The sequence below is a fragment of the Mchenga conophoros genome, linkage group LG15 (assembly GCF_057382185.1).
Source record: "Mchenga conophoros isolate Kocher_MC1m ecotype Shallow Benthic linkage group LG15, M_conophoros_male_GT1.1, whole genome shotgun sequence".
Taxonomy (NCBI): Eukaryota; Metazoa; Chordata; class Actinopteri; order Cichliformes; family Cichlidae; genus Mchenga; species Mchenga conophoros.
In genome coordinates, this window is record NC_140540.1 from 34,315,341 (window position 1) to 34,334,432 (window position 19,092).

The 19,092-nt window shown below is 40.4% G+C and overlaps 2 protein-coding genes across 2 annotated transcripts; one reads left to right on the forward strand and one right to left on the reverse strand.

The window, feature by feature from the left end:
• The first annotated feature begins 824 nt into the window (after positions 1 to 824).
• On the forward strand, positions 825 to 6,167 carry kiss2 (kisspeptin 2). The gene is made up of 3 exons (XM_085247895.1): positions 825 to 1,330; positions 4,206 to 4,447; positions 5,633 to 6,167. Exons 2-3 carry the CDS (start codon positions 4,336 to 4,338, stop codon positions 5,893 to 5,895), a joined length of 375 nt encoding a protein of 124 aa, XP_085104021.1. The 5' UTR covers positions 825 to 1,330; positions 4,206 to 4,335; the 3' UTR covers positions 5,896 to 6,167.
• A 2,140-nt stretch (positions 6,168 to 8,307) lies between these two features.
• On the reverse strand, positions 8,308 to 18,310 carry ldhba (lactate dehydrogenase Ba). The gene is made up of 8 exons (XM_085247894.1): positions 18,153 to 18,310; positions 14,197 to 14,333; positions 12,999 to 13,116; positions 12,729 to 12,902; positions 12,464 to 12,637; positions 12,258 to 12,375; positions 9,502 to 9,625; positions 8,308 to 9,179 (listed from the first exon to the last, which is right to left on the reverse strand). The coding sequence occupies exons 2-8, from the start codon at positions 14,323 to 14,325 to the stop codon at positions 9,012 to 9,014; spliced, it is 1,005 nt and encodes a 334-aa protein (XP_085104020.1). The 5' UTR covers positions 14,326 to 14,333; positions 18,153 to 18,310; the 3' UTR covers positions 8,308 to 9,011.
• Positions 18,311 to 19,092: the final 782 nt, after the last annotated feature.

Consider the following 19,092-nt stretch of genomic DNA (forward strand, 5'->3'; position numbering starts at 1 on the left):
TAGATATCCATTTACCCGCCTGCCTTCCTCCCTGCTCCTTCTCAAAGGATTCACGATAAACACTCCCTCTGGACACTCGGATTCTGGACACCTGGATCACTTCGACTGCCTTCCTCTCACGCCAGCCTCCACCTACAAAATCTGTAAGACACTTCCAGGTTACTTACTCTTCTTACCTGACCAATCGCTGCCATCTCTGTGTGTTCAAGCGCCACTGACCCTCACCTGAGCCACAATCCTCTCCCTGAGTTGTCTCTCTAGCTCCTGCTATGACGATTTACAGCCCCTTTGGTTTTCACAGCTCATAGTTCACGTTTCTACTTCATAGTTCACAGCTCATTTTCAGATGTTTTGTTCAAAATGATCTTGTTCAGATGTTATTTACTGTCAAGATTCAAGAAGATTATTGTCATATACACCACAAAACACAAGTGGTTATGCAGAGCAATGAAATTCTTACTTTGCAGGTTCCCTTCACACAACTAAATAACAACTAACTAAAATAAAGAATAAGTTTAAGTCTGAGCATACAAAATAATAAAGTAAAACAAGTGCTTATGTAGCTTATGTGTGGGTGTAGTCAGAATCTAAAGTGCCAGTAGTTGCAACACTGTCACAGTGGTAATATATACAGAATGTGCTATATTAAAATGTTTAGACTGTATGAAGTTGTGTTATGTTAGATATAGATGTAAAAAATTACAATTTAACAGGTCAAAGATAATCACAGTTCAAGCGTAAGTCAGTGATTCAGTAGCCTGATTGTGAGGTAGTCACACTCGAACGTCAAGGAAGGTGGTAGGGAAGCAGACTATGCAGACATTTTGGGTTTCCAAGGTGAGCAATTTATTTGCAGTGAACTTAATTTAATGTATAACTTAACAAAACTTTCCCCAAATCAATTCATTTAACAAACCTCAACATAACATGGCTCTGGTGACAAAGCTCACCTCTCCTCTCTCCTGCATCTGGTAGAGACTGGCTTTAAATAGGGCCATCAATTTCCCTCCAATTGCCCAGCCAGTACCACTCACTCAACTGAGGGATCTAAAACTCTACTCAGGTTATCTAAAAACACAAAACCTCTACACACTTCTAATATGCACATTTACACAACTAAATGGCAGTATTAACAAAAGGAAAAACATTCAACAAATCCCTTTAAACATTAACACAAACAAAAGGAAGCATCTCTCTGGAAAAAGAAACCCCTCCACATGGTTTGACCTGATGATGTCATGTGTGACATGATCAGGACTTTAAAATGAGGAAATGCCAAGCGGGCGTTTCCCCACACCTGACACTCATGATGACTGAAAAGACAAACAGAGTAAGTATGAACAAATGACTTAATCTGTAACATAATAAAGTATAAAGAAACATAACTTAGTATTTGTCTTAATTTGCAGAATGTTTGATTTGCCGGCAACAAAACGCTTACACAAACAAACCCGGGATAGTGAGTGAAGCAATGTTACTTGACAAATAGCAAATCATAGCAAATACATAGAAACAGAATAATGTGTACAATGTGCAAAAAAAAGGTAAACACATATGGGACAAATGGAGAGAATTACAACTGCTTCTCCACTTTGTCACACTGATAGCCTGTGGATTGTCCTTGCTTTCACACACCTGTAGCAGGCAGATGACAGGAGTGTGAACAGTGTGTGCTGTGGGTGTGTGTGGTCCTTGATGATGTTACGTGCGCTTTTTCTGACCTGAGTGTTGCAAATGTCCCTCATACATTTTATTTTATTTATTGTTTATTTATTTATTTATTTATTTATTTATTGGGGGGGTCCCCCTCTCTTTTCTGGTATTGTAAATAATGAAAAAAAAAATATTTATTTATTTAAAAGAAAGTAGGTGGGTGATGATAAAGACAGTACTTCTTGGAGTATGCATGGAATGGATTCACCTCAAACCCAGGCCCTCCGACTTGAGAAAGGGGGGGGGGGGGTGTGACCTATCCTGCAGCCAGACACCAGGGGGCGATAGAGATGTTTTGGCTTCATTTTGGGGGAGCTGTTAGGTCGTCCCTATTTTCTACAGTCATCCATACAGTTATGTGTGGTTTTTTTTATGTTTAAATGACTCGGGTCCCTGTTAAGTGTTTAACAAAAAATAAAAGAAAGAAAGAAGGATGACATACAAGAGCTGGACAAAAAAATGAGTAAGATAAGATAAGATAGAACTTTATTAATCCCTCGGGTGGGTTCCTCTGGGAAATTCGACTTCCAAAAAGCACAGCACCGACAGAAGTTACAGTTACAGAATTGTTATATATATATATATATACACACACACACACACACACACACACACACATATATATATATATATATATATATATATATATATATATATAAATACAGAGACAAATATAAATAAAATATACAAAGGGGATAAATAGGAATAAAAAATAAAATACAAGTGAATTGCACATTTCAAGTATTGAGTCTATTGCACTGTTGACTATTTACAAAAAGTATTGCACAAGGTATTGTACAGTGAGGTGAAGAGGCACTACAGCTTAGTTGTTCCCCCCTCCTTTGTCCTCCTGTTTCCCCTCCCTCTCCCCTCCAGAGAGGAGTTAAACAGTCTGATGGCGTGTGGGACAAAGGAGTTTTTAAGTCTGTTAGTTCTTGTCTTGGGGAGAAGCAACCTGTCACTGAACAGACTCTTCTGGTTGTTAATGGCCGTGTGCAGAGGATGCCTGGCATTGTCCATAATGTCCATCAGTTTCTTTAATGTCCTTTTCTCTGCCACTGTCACCAGAGTGTCCAGCTTCATGCCGACCACAGAGCTAGCCTTCCTGATCAGTTTCTCCAGCCTGGATGAGTCCCTCTTTGCTGTGCTGCTCCCCCAGCACACCACAGCATAGAAAAGTACTCCAGCAACCACCGACTGGTAAAACATCCTCAGGAGCTTCCTGCAGATGTTAAAAGACCTCAGCCTCCTGAGGAAGTACAGTCGGCTTTGGGCTTTTTTATACAGGTGCTCTGTGTTGCATGACCAGTCCAGTTTATTGTCCACCCACAGCCCGAGGTACTTGTACTTGTTGATCACCTCCACCTCCTCCCCCTCTATCTGAACCGGCAGTGGACCTTCTCTGGACCTCCCGAAGTCCACAACCAGTTCCTTAGTCTTTGAGGTGTTGAGTTGCAGGTGGTTTGTGTGACTCCATGCGACAAAGTTCCTCACCAGACTTCTGTACTCCTCTTCCTGATCATCCCAGATACACCCCATGATGGCCGTGTCATCTGCAAACTTCTGAATATGGCATAATTCAGAGTTGTAGCAGAAGTCAGAGGTGTACAGGGTGAAGAGAAGAGGGGACATCACAGTTCCCTGTGGTGCTCCTGTGCTGCTGACCACAGTGTCAGACGTGATGTCCTTCAGCCTGACGTACTGTGGTCTGTCGGTGAGGTAGTCGGAGATCCAAGCCACCAGGCAGGGGTCCACCTCCATCCTGTTCAGTTTTTCCTGAAGCATACAGGGCCGGATGGTATTAAAGGCACTGGAAAAGTCAAGAAACAGGATCCTGACCGTGCCTTTTCCCCCATCCAGGTGTGAGTGGGCTCTGTGTAGGAGGTACAGGATGGCATCCTCCACTCCGACACCCGCCTTGTATGCAAACTGTAGTGGGTCCTGGGCATGTTGTACCTGTGGTCGGAGGAAGTTGAGGAAGAGCCGCTCTAGAGTCTTCATAAGATGTGACGTCAGTGCCACCGGTCGGAAGTCATTCAGCTCATTGGGCCGGTTCTTTTTGGGGACCGGGACGATGCAGGAGTAGCAAAGTAGCAAATACACACTTTGAAACCCCTTCACGAAGCTGCTAGTGATCAAGATCACTTTAAAAAAATTACAAAAGACTCACTTGAAGCAAAATATAAAGAAATTATGGGTGTCTAAAGACTTTTGCACTGTACTAGTTGTACAGCATTCAACACGGAGAATGAAAAAACTAGAATATTTTTATAGCGACGACTCATTCCACATTCCCGCTCCAGCTTTTTGATTGACTGCAGATGGGATTAAAAACTGAACTGCAACATTACTCAACAGCTTCATCGCTTTTTTGATTTAAGTGTTTGGTTTTTTTATGCAGCATAGTGATTTGTACTGAATGATGTTCTCAGCATTTCGTAGAAGCGCTGATAAATGACTTAAGCAGCATCAATCAGCTCTACAATTTACAGGACAGAGATGCACGCACTGTGATTGGCTGGCAGCCAAGCGGCGCAGGCGGTCACCTGGTGGAGACATAAAACAGGTTTGAATGGAGGGAAGGCTCAGTAGACAAACAATTTTTGGATCTGGTGTTGAAAGATGAGACTACTGGCTTTGGCTGTGGTTTGCGCTCTCATTGCTATCCAGGATGGACGGAGTGTGGGAGCAGCTCTGCAAGGAGTCGACCCTGCACAGAGAACACATGCAACAGGTGGCTACTGAAGTCTAATATTTTTTATTTGTTATTTATTACAGCATTATGCTATTCATTTAGCACTATTAGTACAGACAGGAAACGTGTCGCCTCAAGAGTTGCAGCCAGTTAGGTTTTTATAGGCTTTGTGAATTTGGAATTTACACTAAAAATAAAGGGTTTGAAAAAATGTAGTTTCACGTCTCAGAATACAGGCTAGAAGGGTACAAAAAATCATGAAATTCTCAGCCCTAAATTGAATCAAAATGTTTGAATCATTCAGAAGCTGAGCCTGCTATAGGTATACGGATTCTAATGTATATACTTTTTGTTCCTACTAATCTGCTGCACTTTTAGGTTGTCTTGCATTCAGTTTTCTGTCTACTTCATGCCAAAGCAGCTTGATGGGGTTTATGTCTGCAGTTTGTGCCTGTTTCCTTCTCGTAATACTTTGGCACACTATCTTGTTGTAATGCAGTTCTTCTCAGTGTTGCAGGCCCCACTGCACCGATGACCAGAACAATGTGGAGTAAAACTAAATCAAATGAATCTGACTTTTGCAGACAAAATAGACTTAAAGGAAAATGTTGAGGCTTGTTCAAAATGCTGATATTAAAATTGTGAGATCTGAACTGTTTCCATCTTTTGAAGTGGGGCAGAAAAGTTTGAGTAACTGTAGCTGTAGGATGAAGCGCTGAGCCTCCTGTTCTCATCATTATGAAAGCAATATACAGTCTTACTATCATTAGGACTGTATTTTCCTTATGATTCATGGATTAGCAGAGGATTTGGACATAATCAGTAATAGACAGGGTATCCATATGAAATATTTGCATCAACCATGAAGGCTTTGTTGACTCCTGTGGCTGTTTTAAGTGAAAATTATGATGTCGTAATTGACTGTCTTACCGGTAATTTTGATATGAAGCTAAAAAACAAACAAACAATAAACCCATAATTTGGTATAAAAATAACTGACACATAGATATTTCATGGTCATAAAATCCTCTTTTTAAAAACAAAAGTACATGTCAAACTAAAATAATCTAAAAAAGAAAAAAAAATACATGAGTTACCTCATCAAACACTGTGTGTGTGGTGATGACTGATTCAATAGATTGTGTAGCAGGTTGCAGCTGCACGTACTCTGCTGTGTTTGTGTATTTGCAGTTGTGGACTGATGTGTCTGGGGTTTGCCTTCAGGAGCAGTGTCCTCTGCATTCAGGAGAACAGCAGGCGACTTCCTGGCAGAGGATCCGAGCCTCTGCTTTTCCCTGAGAGAGAACGAGGACCAGAGGCAGCTCCTTTGCAATGATCGCAGAAGTAATTTCAACTACAACCCTCTCAGCCTTCGCTTTGGAAAACGCTACAACGGCTACATTTACAGAAGAGCTGTTAAAAGAGCCAGAACGAAAAAGGTTTCACCCTTCTCTCTGTTCTTGCGAGAACTGGAGGTGCCCACCTGAAACAGAGGACATGAACTGGGGAAGTATGTTATTTGTGGTGGAAAGTCAAACGGCGACAGCAGTGTTCTTAAAACTCTTTATTTAAAAAAGGTTTCCCTGATTAAAACTTTTGCACCTATCTTTAATGTAAAATTATTTTCAGATGCTACAATGGAGAGGAGAACTATGTAAATAAAATACTTTTAGAGAGCATGTCTTGTCCTGTGTCTCGTCTTAATAATCTGATGAGTTATACGAGGAGATCCTTAGTAGTAATGAAGTGATTTAATTGACTGCAGTCACAAGAGGGCACTGCAAACTAAATAACAGGGAAAATAGTCAAATGTGTTTAGTAGAATTGTAAAAAAATAAAATAAAAATGCTGAATCAATCCAGATCAAAGCGCTTCTTATTACCGGGACATATGTAGAAATAACCTTTGAAAACATCTATCTTTGACCCTTGAGATTCTCTATGACTCCGGTTTTAGGTATGTTCATTTAGCGTCTATTGGGAATCAGAATATTTTATTTATAGCAGAGCAAATTAGGTGATCACAGTCACTCCAAGACGCTAAGAACAATAACAAACATGGAAAGGTACCAATATTAAATACCTTTAAAAAACAAAACAAAAAAAGCATTTAAAAAAAAAAAAAACAAAAAAAAAGTTGACATTGAGGTAACCCTCTTGTCATTTGTTCCATGGTTATATACTTGTTTTTTCTTTATTGCATTTCAAGTCAATAATTGACAGTTTGAGTTCTTCTAGTTTCAAGTTACTTTTTATTTTTAGTTCCTTTTTTAAAAACAAATTCATTCAGTTTGGTTCCATTTAGGTTCCAGAGGGAGTTTAATTGTTTCAGTTTAGTTTTTTTAATGTTTGAGCAGTTTTAGTTTAGTTTCTCTTGGCTTCAGTGGTAGTTTGTTTTTATTAATTATTTCCTCTTACCAATAACAATAATAAAATTTTGCAATGTTGTAATTGTCCACTATAGCACTACAGAACATGAGACCATTTTTTGGCAGAATACTGGTTATTGTTATTACAGCTTATTTCCTTTATTTGATTCACAAGAGTTATCCTTACACTATTTAACAATGTAAATAAAACACATTGTTAAAGGGATTCTCTACATGTGCTTAAAACCTACTTAATAACTATAAAAACACATCCCCATAAAGTCATTGGTTCAGGTATGTGGATGACACCTGGGCGAAAATCAAATCTCAGGATGTACCACAATTCACAGATGGTGTGGTTGTGTTCCAGGGTAGGATAACATGGCCCTCTTTTTCATTTCTTCCATGTACAAGTCAGCCACAGTGGGTGAAACTGGAGAACCCATGGCACACCCATGTGTAGTTCTTGTTCATTCAGTGGTGCTAGTTTCAGTTATTGTGCAAATGTACTGTGTATGTGTGGTAGTACAATTTTAGACACACTGAAACTTTTAGTCATACTAAATATTTCAGATTTAACTCAACAAATTTAGGCTACCTTTCCAAGTCTTTAAAGTAAAGTTTTATCAGTACAGATAAAGTCATTGGAATGCCTAAGATTTTATAGATCTACATGTTGATCAGCTCGATTTGAGATATTGCAGTATTATTTTTAGGTTATCATTCCAAATGATAAACTATTTTGAAGAAGGAACACATCAAATATCTTACTCTGCTGGAACTGCAGCTAATAAAACAGAACACACACCAAAAATAGATGTACAAGCAATCGCATTAACTAAACAGCAACACTGAGAGGACACCCAGTAATTACAAAAAATTATCTTGAATTAAGATGTTTCTTTTCCCCCCTCTGTTTGACAAATCATCAGATGAACCCGTTTCTGCAGCATTTGTCTCATACTTGTGACAGTATTGTCCTTTGCTGTATTTTCTTTGCAGATCGTCTGATAATATCTCTGCAGTGCAGAAAAATCACGACCTATGAAACCCCTCTTTTTAAGTCAGCGCACACAGTCTAAAGCAGAGAGCCATGGTTAACAGAGAAAGTGGTTATGATGTCCGTCATCTCCAAAAGGAGATTTAGGGATTTTTTTTCCCCCCGAGCCAGCTAAGACAAAGAAAGCTGGCTGTGTTGAACTTTGTTCATAGTAAACTTTTTGTGTCTCCTTGGAGCTAAATGAACAGGTAATACAAAACTGCTCCCCTGCCAACTTTTTTGAAATGTGCTCCTGACACAAGATTTAGAATGAATATTTCAGAAAATGAAAATTATTTCACTTTTAACTTTGATATGTTGTCTTCATCACATTTTGCCAAGAAAGCCTTCAAATGACTTCTAAATTATTGCATTTTGTCTTTTACATCAAACACAATCAAAAGTTATTTGTACTTTTCCACCAGATGATAGAACAGATTCATTATTTTGCTACAGGCTGTAACATTAACATGAACAAACATCAAAGACACATTCAGGAGGTGTAGTTTTATTAAGTCACACACTGCTGTTTACAACACAAGGCCAGAAAAATCACACCTCGTATCCATAAATCAGTCCTAGCTGGATACCCACATGCTTCCACTGCTACTGCACCTCGCTTCGACAGCACAGAGAAAGAAAGATTTCCCATCTAGACCCAAGTATGTGATGATTTGTCTGCTTCAAAGAAGCAACTTCAGAGGAAGGCTGTCCTTTGGCTTTGTTGATTATTTTGCTCAGTGACTCCCTGCTCTAAATTAAAACAACACGTGAAAATGCAGTTGAAGCAGTCAGTGACACTTTGTGTGTTTTTCTTGGGGGTTTTGTGTGGACTTCTAAGTGCATATGTTGGCTGACACTCTGGATCCAAAGACAGTACAGGAACAAAGGGCATAGATGTGCTAACACAATCACCGCGACAGTAACTTAGGCCTAGCGCACGACGGAAAGCAAATGTGCCCTTTTTTTAAAAAAAGCATACCAGTGTTTTTTTTAGACCTACAAATAATCTGGTGATTGGCATGGAGTGAGCAGAAACATGATGTAAAACTGAAAAGTTCCCTGACAGTCTTAAAAACACTGGTACTGTTCTTCAAAATAAGGCAACACAAAGCTAGAAGAATGGGCAAGATTATGAAAGGACTGCGTGTGCGAGGACAGGCCTCACTGCATCATGGGAGTGGTACGTGGTGTGTTCACAGGTCCTTGAGGTCTTTCTGGATCCCCCACAGTGTGTCAGCGCTCTTCTTCAGCTGGGCAACCTCGTCATCAGTGAGGGTCATGTTGACCACACTGTTCACACCGTTGCTGTTCAGAATGCAGGGCAGGGACAGGAAGACCTCCTCAGCGATACCGTACATGTCCTGGAAAAGACACAAACACAAAATGAAGAAACACACCAGATGCCCTTTCTAATTCAAAACCCCAAAGGGGATTCATAAATCATGACTAATGTTGAGAATTAACTACAGAATTAACTGGTGATTTACAGCAAATGTAGCTTTGGCCTAAAGAGCCAACGTGCTGTTCTGTGTAACAGCCGCCACGTGAAAAATGGTTTTCATGGGGTGACGGTGGCTCAAGAGGCAGAGCAGGTCAGAAGGCTGGTGGTTTGATGCACGCTGCATGCCAAAGTAAGACAATATACCCCAATTGTACGAGACAGAGTCTGTGTGCGTGTCTGACCTTGACCATGGTGGAGACGGGATGGACACGGCTCAGATTCTTGACAATGCTCTCGGTGAGGTCAGCAACGCTCAGGCCGATGGCCCAGTTGGTGTATCCCTTCAGCCTGATCACCTCATAGGCACTGAGATACAAAACATCATTATTAGCATCTGTCTGCAATTAGATATTAAATGTGTTACAGGAAGCTTGATTAGTTTACCCAGGCACACTGACAGGAAGGCTTTTATTATGGGGAAAAAGTTACAGGATTGTAAATCATTCTGAGCAACATGTATAAAGCCTTCGATCTTCTTATAGCAAGTCGAACATATGTTTATTTTTTATATTGTTTATGTTTATTTTTTGAAGCGATATGATGCTGGATGCATATAAAAAAAAAAAAGTACTTTGAATGAATGACATTCTTTGCCTGTTGTAATAAATCACATTATAGTACACAGTAACAGTTGCTGCTTCTGATAAACAGTAGCAGCTTCATGTATAATTTGATAACATCTCTCTGGTCTTAAATGCACAATTATTAACAGAACCCACACCTTGAAGCGAGTCCTTGCACACTTACATTAGCTTCAGCTCTGAAACTAACTAAATACAACGACTGAGGTTAGAGGTTCTATTCCCACTGGAGCCACCTTCTGTATAACTGTAATTACTTGTGGCCTTGAATAACTGCAGACATTCCCAGAATGACACACATATTTAATTACAGAAGGATACTGGCTTCAAAAACAGAACATCTGTTAGTTTGATTTGTCAGATCACCATGCGCCTTCCTTTACCATTTTCTGTTTTAACTTCTAGCGGTCAGTTTAAGTGTCCCAGCAGCATTTTTCTGATTGTATGCTTGTGATGCAGATAATTACCGATTACTGAATGCTGAAGAGGATTTCATTTACTTATATACTGATGGCACACACATATTTGCATTAGGTAGTAAGATTATGTTTGAAAAAGTTTGACTTTAAAATAAAAGGTATTTGTAGCAGGGCGCATAAATACAATTAAGTGTGTCCCTGTATTGGACAAGTTTCTCTCTGGGTACATCTGGAACAAAAAAAAAAAAAAAAAAAAAAAGACAAAAAAGAGAAAGTGGTACTGGCTGGTCTCAGGTACTGGCTACAGGTGGAGGGCATGAAAATTCCCCCTGCGTGGCTGAGCTTGGAGATTTCTTCTTGTGCCTTATCCTCTTTACCAGCCCTGATTTATGCCCAAAAGCAGCCTCTGAGTGGAGGTTTTTATAATAACTCTATTGTCAAAGTTACCTTGAAAATATGGTATCAATTTCGTCGTTATTTTAAGTTGCCCTTTTTTCCCCTTCAGTCACCCATTTTGAAAAATCCCTCTTTTCAGCCTTCGTTAGTTGATGGTGCTTTTTATTTGTGGGCCTCCTTGGGTATCAGGTCTTTTTCTGATCTGTATATTCAGAATACACTTGCCTCCTTTGAACAGCTCTCATTGAAATTTGGCCTTCCAAAAAGTCACTTTTTTCGCTACTTACAAATCCGGAGTTTTGTTAAAGAGAAATCTTCCCAGTTCCCATCTAGACCTCCTTGTCATGACTTTGATAACCTTCTATCGCCTCCCCCTTCATCACAGGGCCTGATCTCTTGTCTGTATGGGAGAATATGTTCCTTTGGCAACTCCTCAACCTCGGCTATTAAAATGGCATGGGAGCAGGATTTGGGGTGTGTGATTCAGGATGACTTTTGGGATAAAATTCTGTACCGGGTCCATGGCTCCTCATTATGTGCCAAACACGGGTTGATTCAATGTAAGATTTTGCACCGCGTACACTGGACTAAAGCCAAACTAGCTCAACTATACCCCAACCTTAGCCTTGATTGCGACCATTGTCATCAAACACCAGCCTCTCTAATACATGTGTTTTGGTCATGTCCATCCCTCAAACAATACTGGATTAATATTTTATCAAAGATCATCCAGCTAACTCTCCAACCTGTGCCCTTAACTGCTTTGTTTGGGGTTCTTCCTGATACAGTTGTCTTGCCGACGCCCCAAGCGGATCTGGTAGCATTTCTCACCTTATTGGCAAGACGCAGAATATTGTTATATTGGAAGTCCCCTTCTCCCCCATCCTGGGAAATCTGGATCAGAGATTCTTTGCATTTTAGCAAACTTGAAAAGATTAAATCCACCCTGCGTGGGTCTATGGCCAAATTTCTTAAGATCTGGCAACCCTTTTTTGACCATGTTCAGACTTTGCGGTCCCGCAACGCTCCCAATTAGCCAGCTCAGACTTTATTCTATTTTATTTTATCTTATGTTTAACTATACGGACTCTATTGTGCCTGCGCTTTATGATGGTATTTATTTACCTACTTTATACATATTTCTTTTCTCTTACCGATCTGACTTATCTCTACAACTAAGCTGACCACTCATTATGTTTTTGGTTTTTTTTGGTTGGTTTGTTTTGTTTTTTCTGTGTATGTGTGGGGGTTCTGAAACTCTCCACATCTCTCTTGTACACTCAGGAACTGCTATTTTGTACTCCAGGGTTTACTATTCGTATTATTAGATTGGATCCTTTCTTTTTTCTTTTTGTACACCCACTGGTACTCCTATAATTATGAGGTGGGAGTGTATGTTTCATATTGTTTTATGTTCTTCAAAAAGAAAACGGCATATTGTTTAATTTGTCTTTTGTAAAAATGGATGCAGAAAACTTAATACAAATATCTGAGAAAAAAAAAAAAAAAAAAAAAAAAAGGGTATAGAGTTCAAAGTACAACCTGTCCACCACTGCCTTGTGTGTGGCCTTCCACTGCTCCTTATCGGCATCAGTGCCGATATCAGGGTTCAGCTTCTGCAGGTTGACTCCGGCCACATTTGCTCCGCTCCACACGGGCACTGAAGCAGGAATTCATGGAGATTTTACATGCAGATATGATTTTATAATGCTGTTATTAGACAGAAGCTAATTCGGGTGTGGACTCACCGCTGGTGTCTCCGTGCTCACCCAGCACCCAGCCGTTGAAAGAGCTGGCATGGATGCCGAGTCGCTCAGCCATCAGGTAACGGAAGCGGGCTGAATCCAGATTGGTGCCGCTGCCAATGACACGGTGCTTCGGCAGACCGCTCAGCTTCCAGGTCACATATGTCAGCACATCAACTGCATTTAAACACAAACACACAATGCCGAAAACCAAATGAATATAAATAAATAGTATTCCTAAGGGTCTTTATGAAACTCTTGCACTTACCAGGGTTGGAGACAACAATGATTGTGCAGTTGGGGCTGTACTTGGTAATCTGAGGGACGATGGACTTGAAGACATTAACATTCCTCTGCACCAGGTTGAGGCGGCTCTCTCCCTCCTGCTGGCGAACACCAGCAGTCAACACGACTAGGCGAGAGTTGGCTGTCACTGCGTAGTCTGAAGGAGGAAGGAAAGAGTAACACATGATCTGCTCAGGCATGTATTCAGACATCTTTCTGTAGCATGGGGGTCAGTGCAGGTCCAGCTCCTGACCTTTGTCTGCCGTTATCTTGGAGGTTTTAAGGAAAAGGCTGCCGTGCTGGAGGTCCATCATCTCTCCTTTAAGACGGTCCTCCATCACATCGACCAGAGCCAGCTCATCACACAGGTCCTGACCACAGGAGAAAATTCACTACTGTATTTCCACACATTTCTCCACATCTCCGCCATATTCCAGGAGACTCTGGAGCTCCCCAAGACTCCAAAGATGGGGGGGAGAAAAAAAAACAAAAAAAAAACTGTTGTCAATTTGTTAATTCTATTCCATTTATATAGTGCCAACTCACAACAGTTACCTCCAGGCTAGAGCATTGCAAGGTAAAGACACTACAATAACACAGAGAAACCTCAACAAACATTTGACCCCCTATGAGGAAGCACTTTGGAAACAGAGGAAAGGAAAAACTCCCTTTTAGCAGGAAGAAACCTCTGGCAGAACCAGGCTCAAAGAGGGGCGGCCGTCTGGCGCGACTGGTTGTGGTGAGGGGAGGAAGACAGAACAAAAGACATACTGTGGAACAGAGCCAGAGATTAATAATAACTAATGATTCAATGCAGAGAGGTGTATGAGGATGTGTCCTTATAGGAGATCTGTTCAGGTTTCCTGTGGGCTTTTTAACATGCAATATGAAGCAAATGTGACTGTGGATTGTTGCTATGAAAACATATATATAGTTTCGCACTAAACATGAAACTCTCAGATGGGACTGATCATAAATGAGACACAGATTTCTGCTTATTATAGAAATATGGCTGGTTCCAGAAGTTTTTTAATTAGACAGCAGTGAGTTTGTGGAAGTTTCTTCACCAGTTTGGTGAAAATAAAAATCATGACGTCTGAAAAAAATCAGTGAAAAACTGTCAAACGGCCAGAATTTCCATAAATCACAGAGGATGAGTTAAGACTGTCAGAGAAACTGACTCCAAACTTCAAAGACATGACAGTAGAGCATGGGTCTGCACAGACGAGACACACTGAACGGTACTTTGTGTTACCACATCTCAGGTTTAATCAATGAGAAACAATGTTTTGGTGGTGACAACTCATCTCTTTTTCTAGACACAGCAGCCTCCCAGGGAGTGCTCACTTCTTTAGATCAAATGGTGGAAACAGGAGGTCATTTTATAATTAAATTTCATCACAGCTTTATGTTTTCCTTCACACACTGGCTGAAGGCGGAGTTTGTCTTACCCGCAGCAGGATGCTGACAGCACAGGCCATGCCCACTTGGCCCACCCCGACCACCGTCACCTTGTTCCTGGGAGGCTCAGCAGCGCTGCCGGCCTGAGGGCTGATAAGCTTTTGGAGCACTGAGGACATGATTGCACCTGCAGGGAGACAGAGAGAAACAGGAAATTCAGTCAACTTGTCAAATGACAAAATAAAACAAAGGGAAAAAAAAATTTAAACAGATTGTGTTGACTGCTGCTGCTGAAGATGGGCCAGCACGGTGGTAGAGTAGAGGGCACTGAAGGCTCCTGGCTCAAACCACATGAACTTTGGGTTAAATGCTCACTCTAAATTGGGCATGTGCAGGAAAAAAAATTTTTTTGATGCATACAGAATAAAAAAACTCCATGAATGTGACTTACGTATCCTAACGTTCTCCAAGTGGTAAGTGTGACTAGAAAAGCACAATATTAACTGCAAATATTACTGACCAAAACTATCTGTGAAAAGTTCTTCTAAACTGTTTTAAGCACCAGAAGAGAAAAAAAACAAACAAACAAGTGCTCCTATTCCAGTTAGCTCCAGTCTTAATTCCAAAACTCAGCCAAAAACTTCCAGAAAGACTACAAAAGCTCAGGTTTGTGGGTTTGCTCAAATGTTCACCTGAGCTAAAACTGTCCCATTTCCAGTTTACTTCCTCCCAGTCCTCTTTAAACATTCTGGGCCTATTACTGGGTGAGGGTTCTTATATTTTATCAGTCAAACTGTCCTTGTAGGAAAAACCCTGAAAAACTAGTTAAGCCACATAAACACATACTCTGGCACATTCATAACAACAACCAAAGGAACCAGCTACACAATGAACGGAGGGTGCTGGAGGCACAGAGGTGCTGGAGCCCCTTTTATGCATGTGCTAAACTCAGAGTTGACTGAACCACCTGTGATCAGCTGTTCGGGAACACCTCGGAGTTTTATTTTAAACTGTGATTGTTGACCATGCTTCCTGGTACAGGGCCCCAGGTGCTCCTTGTTCTCACACCGTTTTAAACCACAAACACCAGTGGAAACAGTTTGGAAGGTTCTGGCTTTCTCCTCAGACACTACACCAACTGGTGTAGGGTTTATTCTTTCAACACTGATACTGCTCTCTCCACTTCACCTACAGGTAAAATGTTTCCTTATGGACTGGTTCTTATATAGCGCTTTTCTACTCTTCTGAGCACTCAAAGCGCTTTACACAGGGGTGTGGCCGTATTCAGACTGCAGGCAGTAAGAAGGAGCCAGTCTCAGAATGACTGATTCACTGGAGGTTAAAACAAAATAATCTTGTCTTTTGTGTATTCTATCATTATAATAATTATAATGATTGTAATTTTTAAAACTGGGTAAGACCATTTCTATGCAAATATTAGCCATTTTCTACAAGTGAGAACAAAAATTCTATTGTATATACAAAAAGAAGATTTTTTGTTGTTATGTTTGTTTGGTACGAGTTGTAAACTTAAAAAAAAAACCCATCTAAATCGGTATGAAACACTTACAAACCATAATAACATATGTAAATGTGATTTGGGGCTGAAATGTCTCAGTAACCTGCAGAGGGTCTACTGTGAAATGACCTACATTGGGTCCAATGGTTGGTTTTATAAACACCATCAAAAAGTCAAACAAAGTGAGTTTTGGACACAAGCTGTTCATTTCATTAGTTAATCATTATTAAGTTAAAATGATTAAACACTACCACACTCAAGGTTGACTTTGGCTAATATGTTTGATCACAAATGATGTGACATCACCATTAAAAAAGAAAACAAAACAAAAAAAAAAAAAAAACACACCATAAACACAAAAGATGTAAGTATTTGGGTTTTGGAGTGTTGAGGTCAGAGACAGCTTTGAGGAAACAGCATGACTGTGATGGAGTTAAATCTGCTACATTGTAACTGCAAACTCTTCTGAAACCTTACACTGTAACCTATAAACTGCTCCTCCCCACAAATAGAACTATGTGCTACTGTTGACACAGACCACACGGGTATAAATTTTGGCAACAGTGTCAGCCGGTTGCCAAGGTTACTCCATAAAGCACATTACATTGACTGATGAACATCATCATGGGACAGATCATTAGTCCCCAAAGCAATGTGGCTCAGGCCTATACCACATTTTACCACTAAACAATAAAATCATTTTTATTACAAGTATTTTCTTTATATCAACTAACATTTTTATTTTTTTCCAAATTATGTGACATCAGTCCGTCATTGTAAAAAACAAAAGAATATTTGTTAAGCTGAATAATCAAATAAGATCATCTCCACGAGTCAACTACTGTTTTATTTCCGTTCTCTTTTCTTTCATTTTCACATTGGAGCACAAGTTTCTGCCTGAAAAGACAAAAAATATCAGGAGACTCGGAAATAAAAATGTAGTTGATGACAGAAATGGTTTCGGAGAAATTTTGCAGGTCTTTCCGTCCAACTGCTGTCAGACTCTACAACATGGTCTCTCCAGATGACCACACACGTACGTGCAGACACACACACACACACACACACACACACACACACAAAATACACAATGATAACTTTCGCCATGTCTGCTTGATGTGCAATAGTACCGAGTGCAATTTCCCAATATAACAAAGTATGTTATTCTATTCTTTTCTAATTCTTACTGCTTTTAAATTGTACCTTCTGTGCCATGACCAAAAAAATCCCCACATGTGGAACTAATATAGGTTTATCTTATCTGTTATCTTCAGCTGAAAGCCATAAAAGTATTTCCTTTTTCCAAATACTACACTGCTTACTTTCTTAACAGCCAGTGAGGCTCAATAAGAACAGGAAATTATTCTTTCAAAATAACAGTTAAATGACAGTTAGTTGTATTTTGGGGCTGAGGCCTTAGTCCTGACCTGTGCAGCTGTAAATATGGTGGCTCACACATCAAGGTCAAAAAAGTCAAAGACAAAAATAAAATAAACCAGACCTTACCAAGATATTACGTCCAATCTGCAGAAACTGCCAAATCTGATGTATTAACAGTGTAACATTTCAGTGCAACAAAATGACTAATATAATAAAATGACTGTGTTAACTGTAGATACAGTTATACAGCACATGATTTGAACGAAAACTGCTAGGCGAGGATCCAAAAAGAGATCTCTGAAGTTCACAGGGCCTGTGTTTGGAAGCCACTGACCTTAGCTGCCAGTCAGTGGTAAGAACAAAGCCAGCGAGGTCACCTTGTGTCATATTTAGCCTACCAACAAGCTCCAACCTCTCGGCTATACCAAGGTCAAAGAAATTTGTGAACAGGCCGTGGGGGAGGGGTGCTTTGTCTCCATAAAGGATCACCTTCTGTGCACACTTACACAGGATGTAGCTGCTGAACAGCACGTCTTTTCCTACCCTCTTAAAAATTACCATTGCACAATTCAGCCGTCAGCCACGTACATCACGTCTTCAACACGCCCCGAGTTCGTTTTTCCAGTTTGTGCTATGCCTCAAGGATCTTGCATTGTAATTTAGTTACGTAAGAGTCCAGGCCCGAGTCCTGCCGTCCGCTTTCACGCAGAGAAAACTATTTCAAAGTCACGCGCACAGCGGGAAAAACGATTACTTGTAGATAACGATAAGTCGACACGGATGTGGTGGAACGCACATAAAGGGAAGGACGACGACATTCGCGTTGCATCACGGCTCTAGCTTCCTGAGTGGGCCTCTCCAATTGAAATAATTTTTTTATATCATTTTTAAAAAGCTAATATTAAACAGTGTTTTAAAGCTGTGCAAAACAAGCGTGAAATCGCCCCAATTTTAACGATGCTGCAAAGATTGCGCAGACACTAGTGGAACTTCCTATTCACTGAAAATGGTTTCCTTTAGCTGCCGTTTTAACTCGGAGCATCCATTTCTGATGCGAACACGACGCCGCTTCAGAAAACAGCCACAACAACAAGAACATGGACTTACAGGTTTATAGAAAGCCTGATATTCGTTATCTGGTCCCGGAGGAGGAACAAGGTGATGTTCGGTGGCTGGTGAAGGATGAACAGAAATGTGGTGTGGAGCTGAAAGGGCTGCTGTGAGGAGGGGGAGGGTATAGAGGGAGGTGGATGTGAATAGGCTGGCTATGAGAAAGAGGTGGTGCGGGTCCGCCTGCTTGCCTGAATTCACACCTGTTTAATCAGACTCCTTTCTAGCATTAGTGGTGGTCAATGCGCTGTTTATAGGTGAAGATGAAGACTTTCGTTCAGTGATTCAGATCAGCTGCAGTTTTGCCATCTGTAGCAATAAAGACGTCCAGTCATAAACATCATTGTACTCACAAGCACTTTACTTTGGATCATTTAAATATATGAACGTCAAACGATATCTAAAGTGTAAGACTTTTAATTTCCACATCAGTGTGCTGTGAAATTATGTTCCCTTGGTTCCAAGTTTCGTTCTCCGCTTGCTGCCATTAAAGACTGGTAAACTACATGTGGACTACTTTTAATAAAAATGATTATGGAAACTGCTCATTGTTGGTAAATACAACAATGCATAAGGCAAATGCAATATTTAAACTGGCATCTTTGTTTTCCCACTATGGACCATACCAACCTAGACTCTCTTTGTATTGTTCCTTGGTGATTGTAACAAATAAACTATCAAGCACGAGTTCCCCCAATGCAGACTGTTAATTAATGCCTGACCGAAAGAGTAAACGACTCTGGAAAATCATTACACTACAGTTAGCAATGTATCTACAATTTCCACCTTCACTTCCTCATTTAACTCCTTCACTTCCTCATTCTGGCCATGTCATGACCCAGTTTATTCCTGCATACAGGCAGAAACTAAAAATCTCTGAAATTGTCGTGAGGAAATCCAAAAAGTGGTCCAGTGAGGTAAAATAATATCTTCAGGC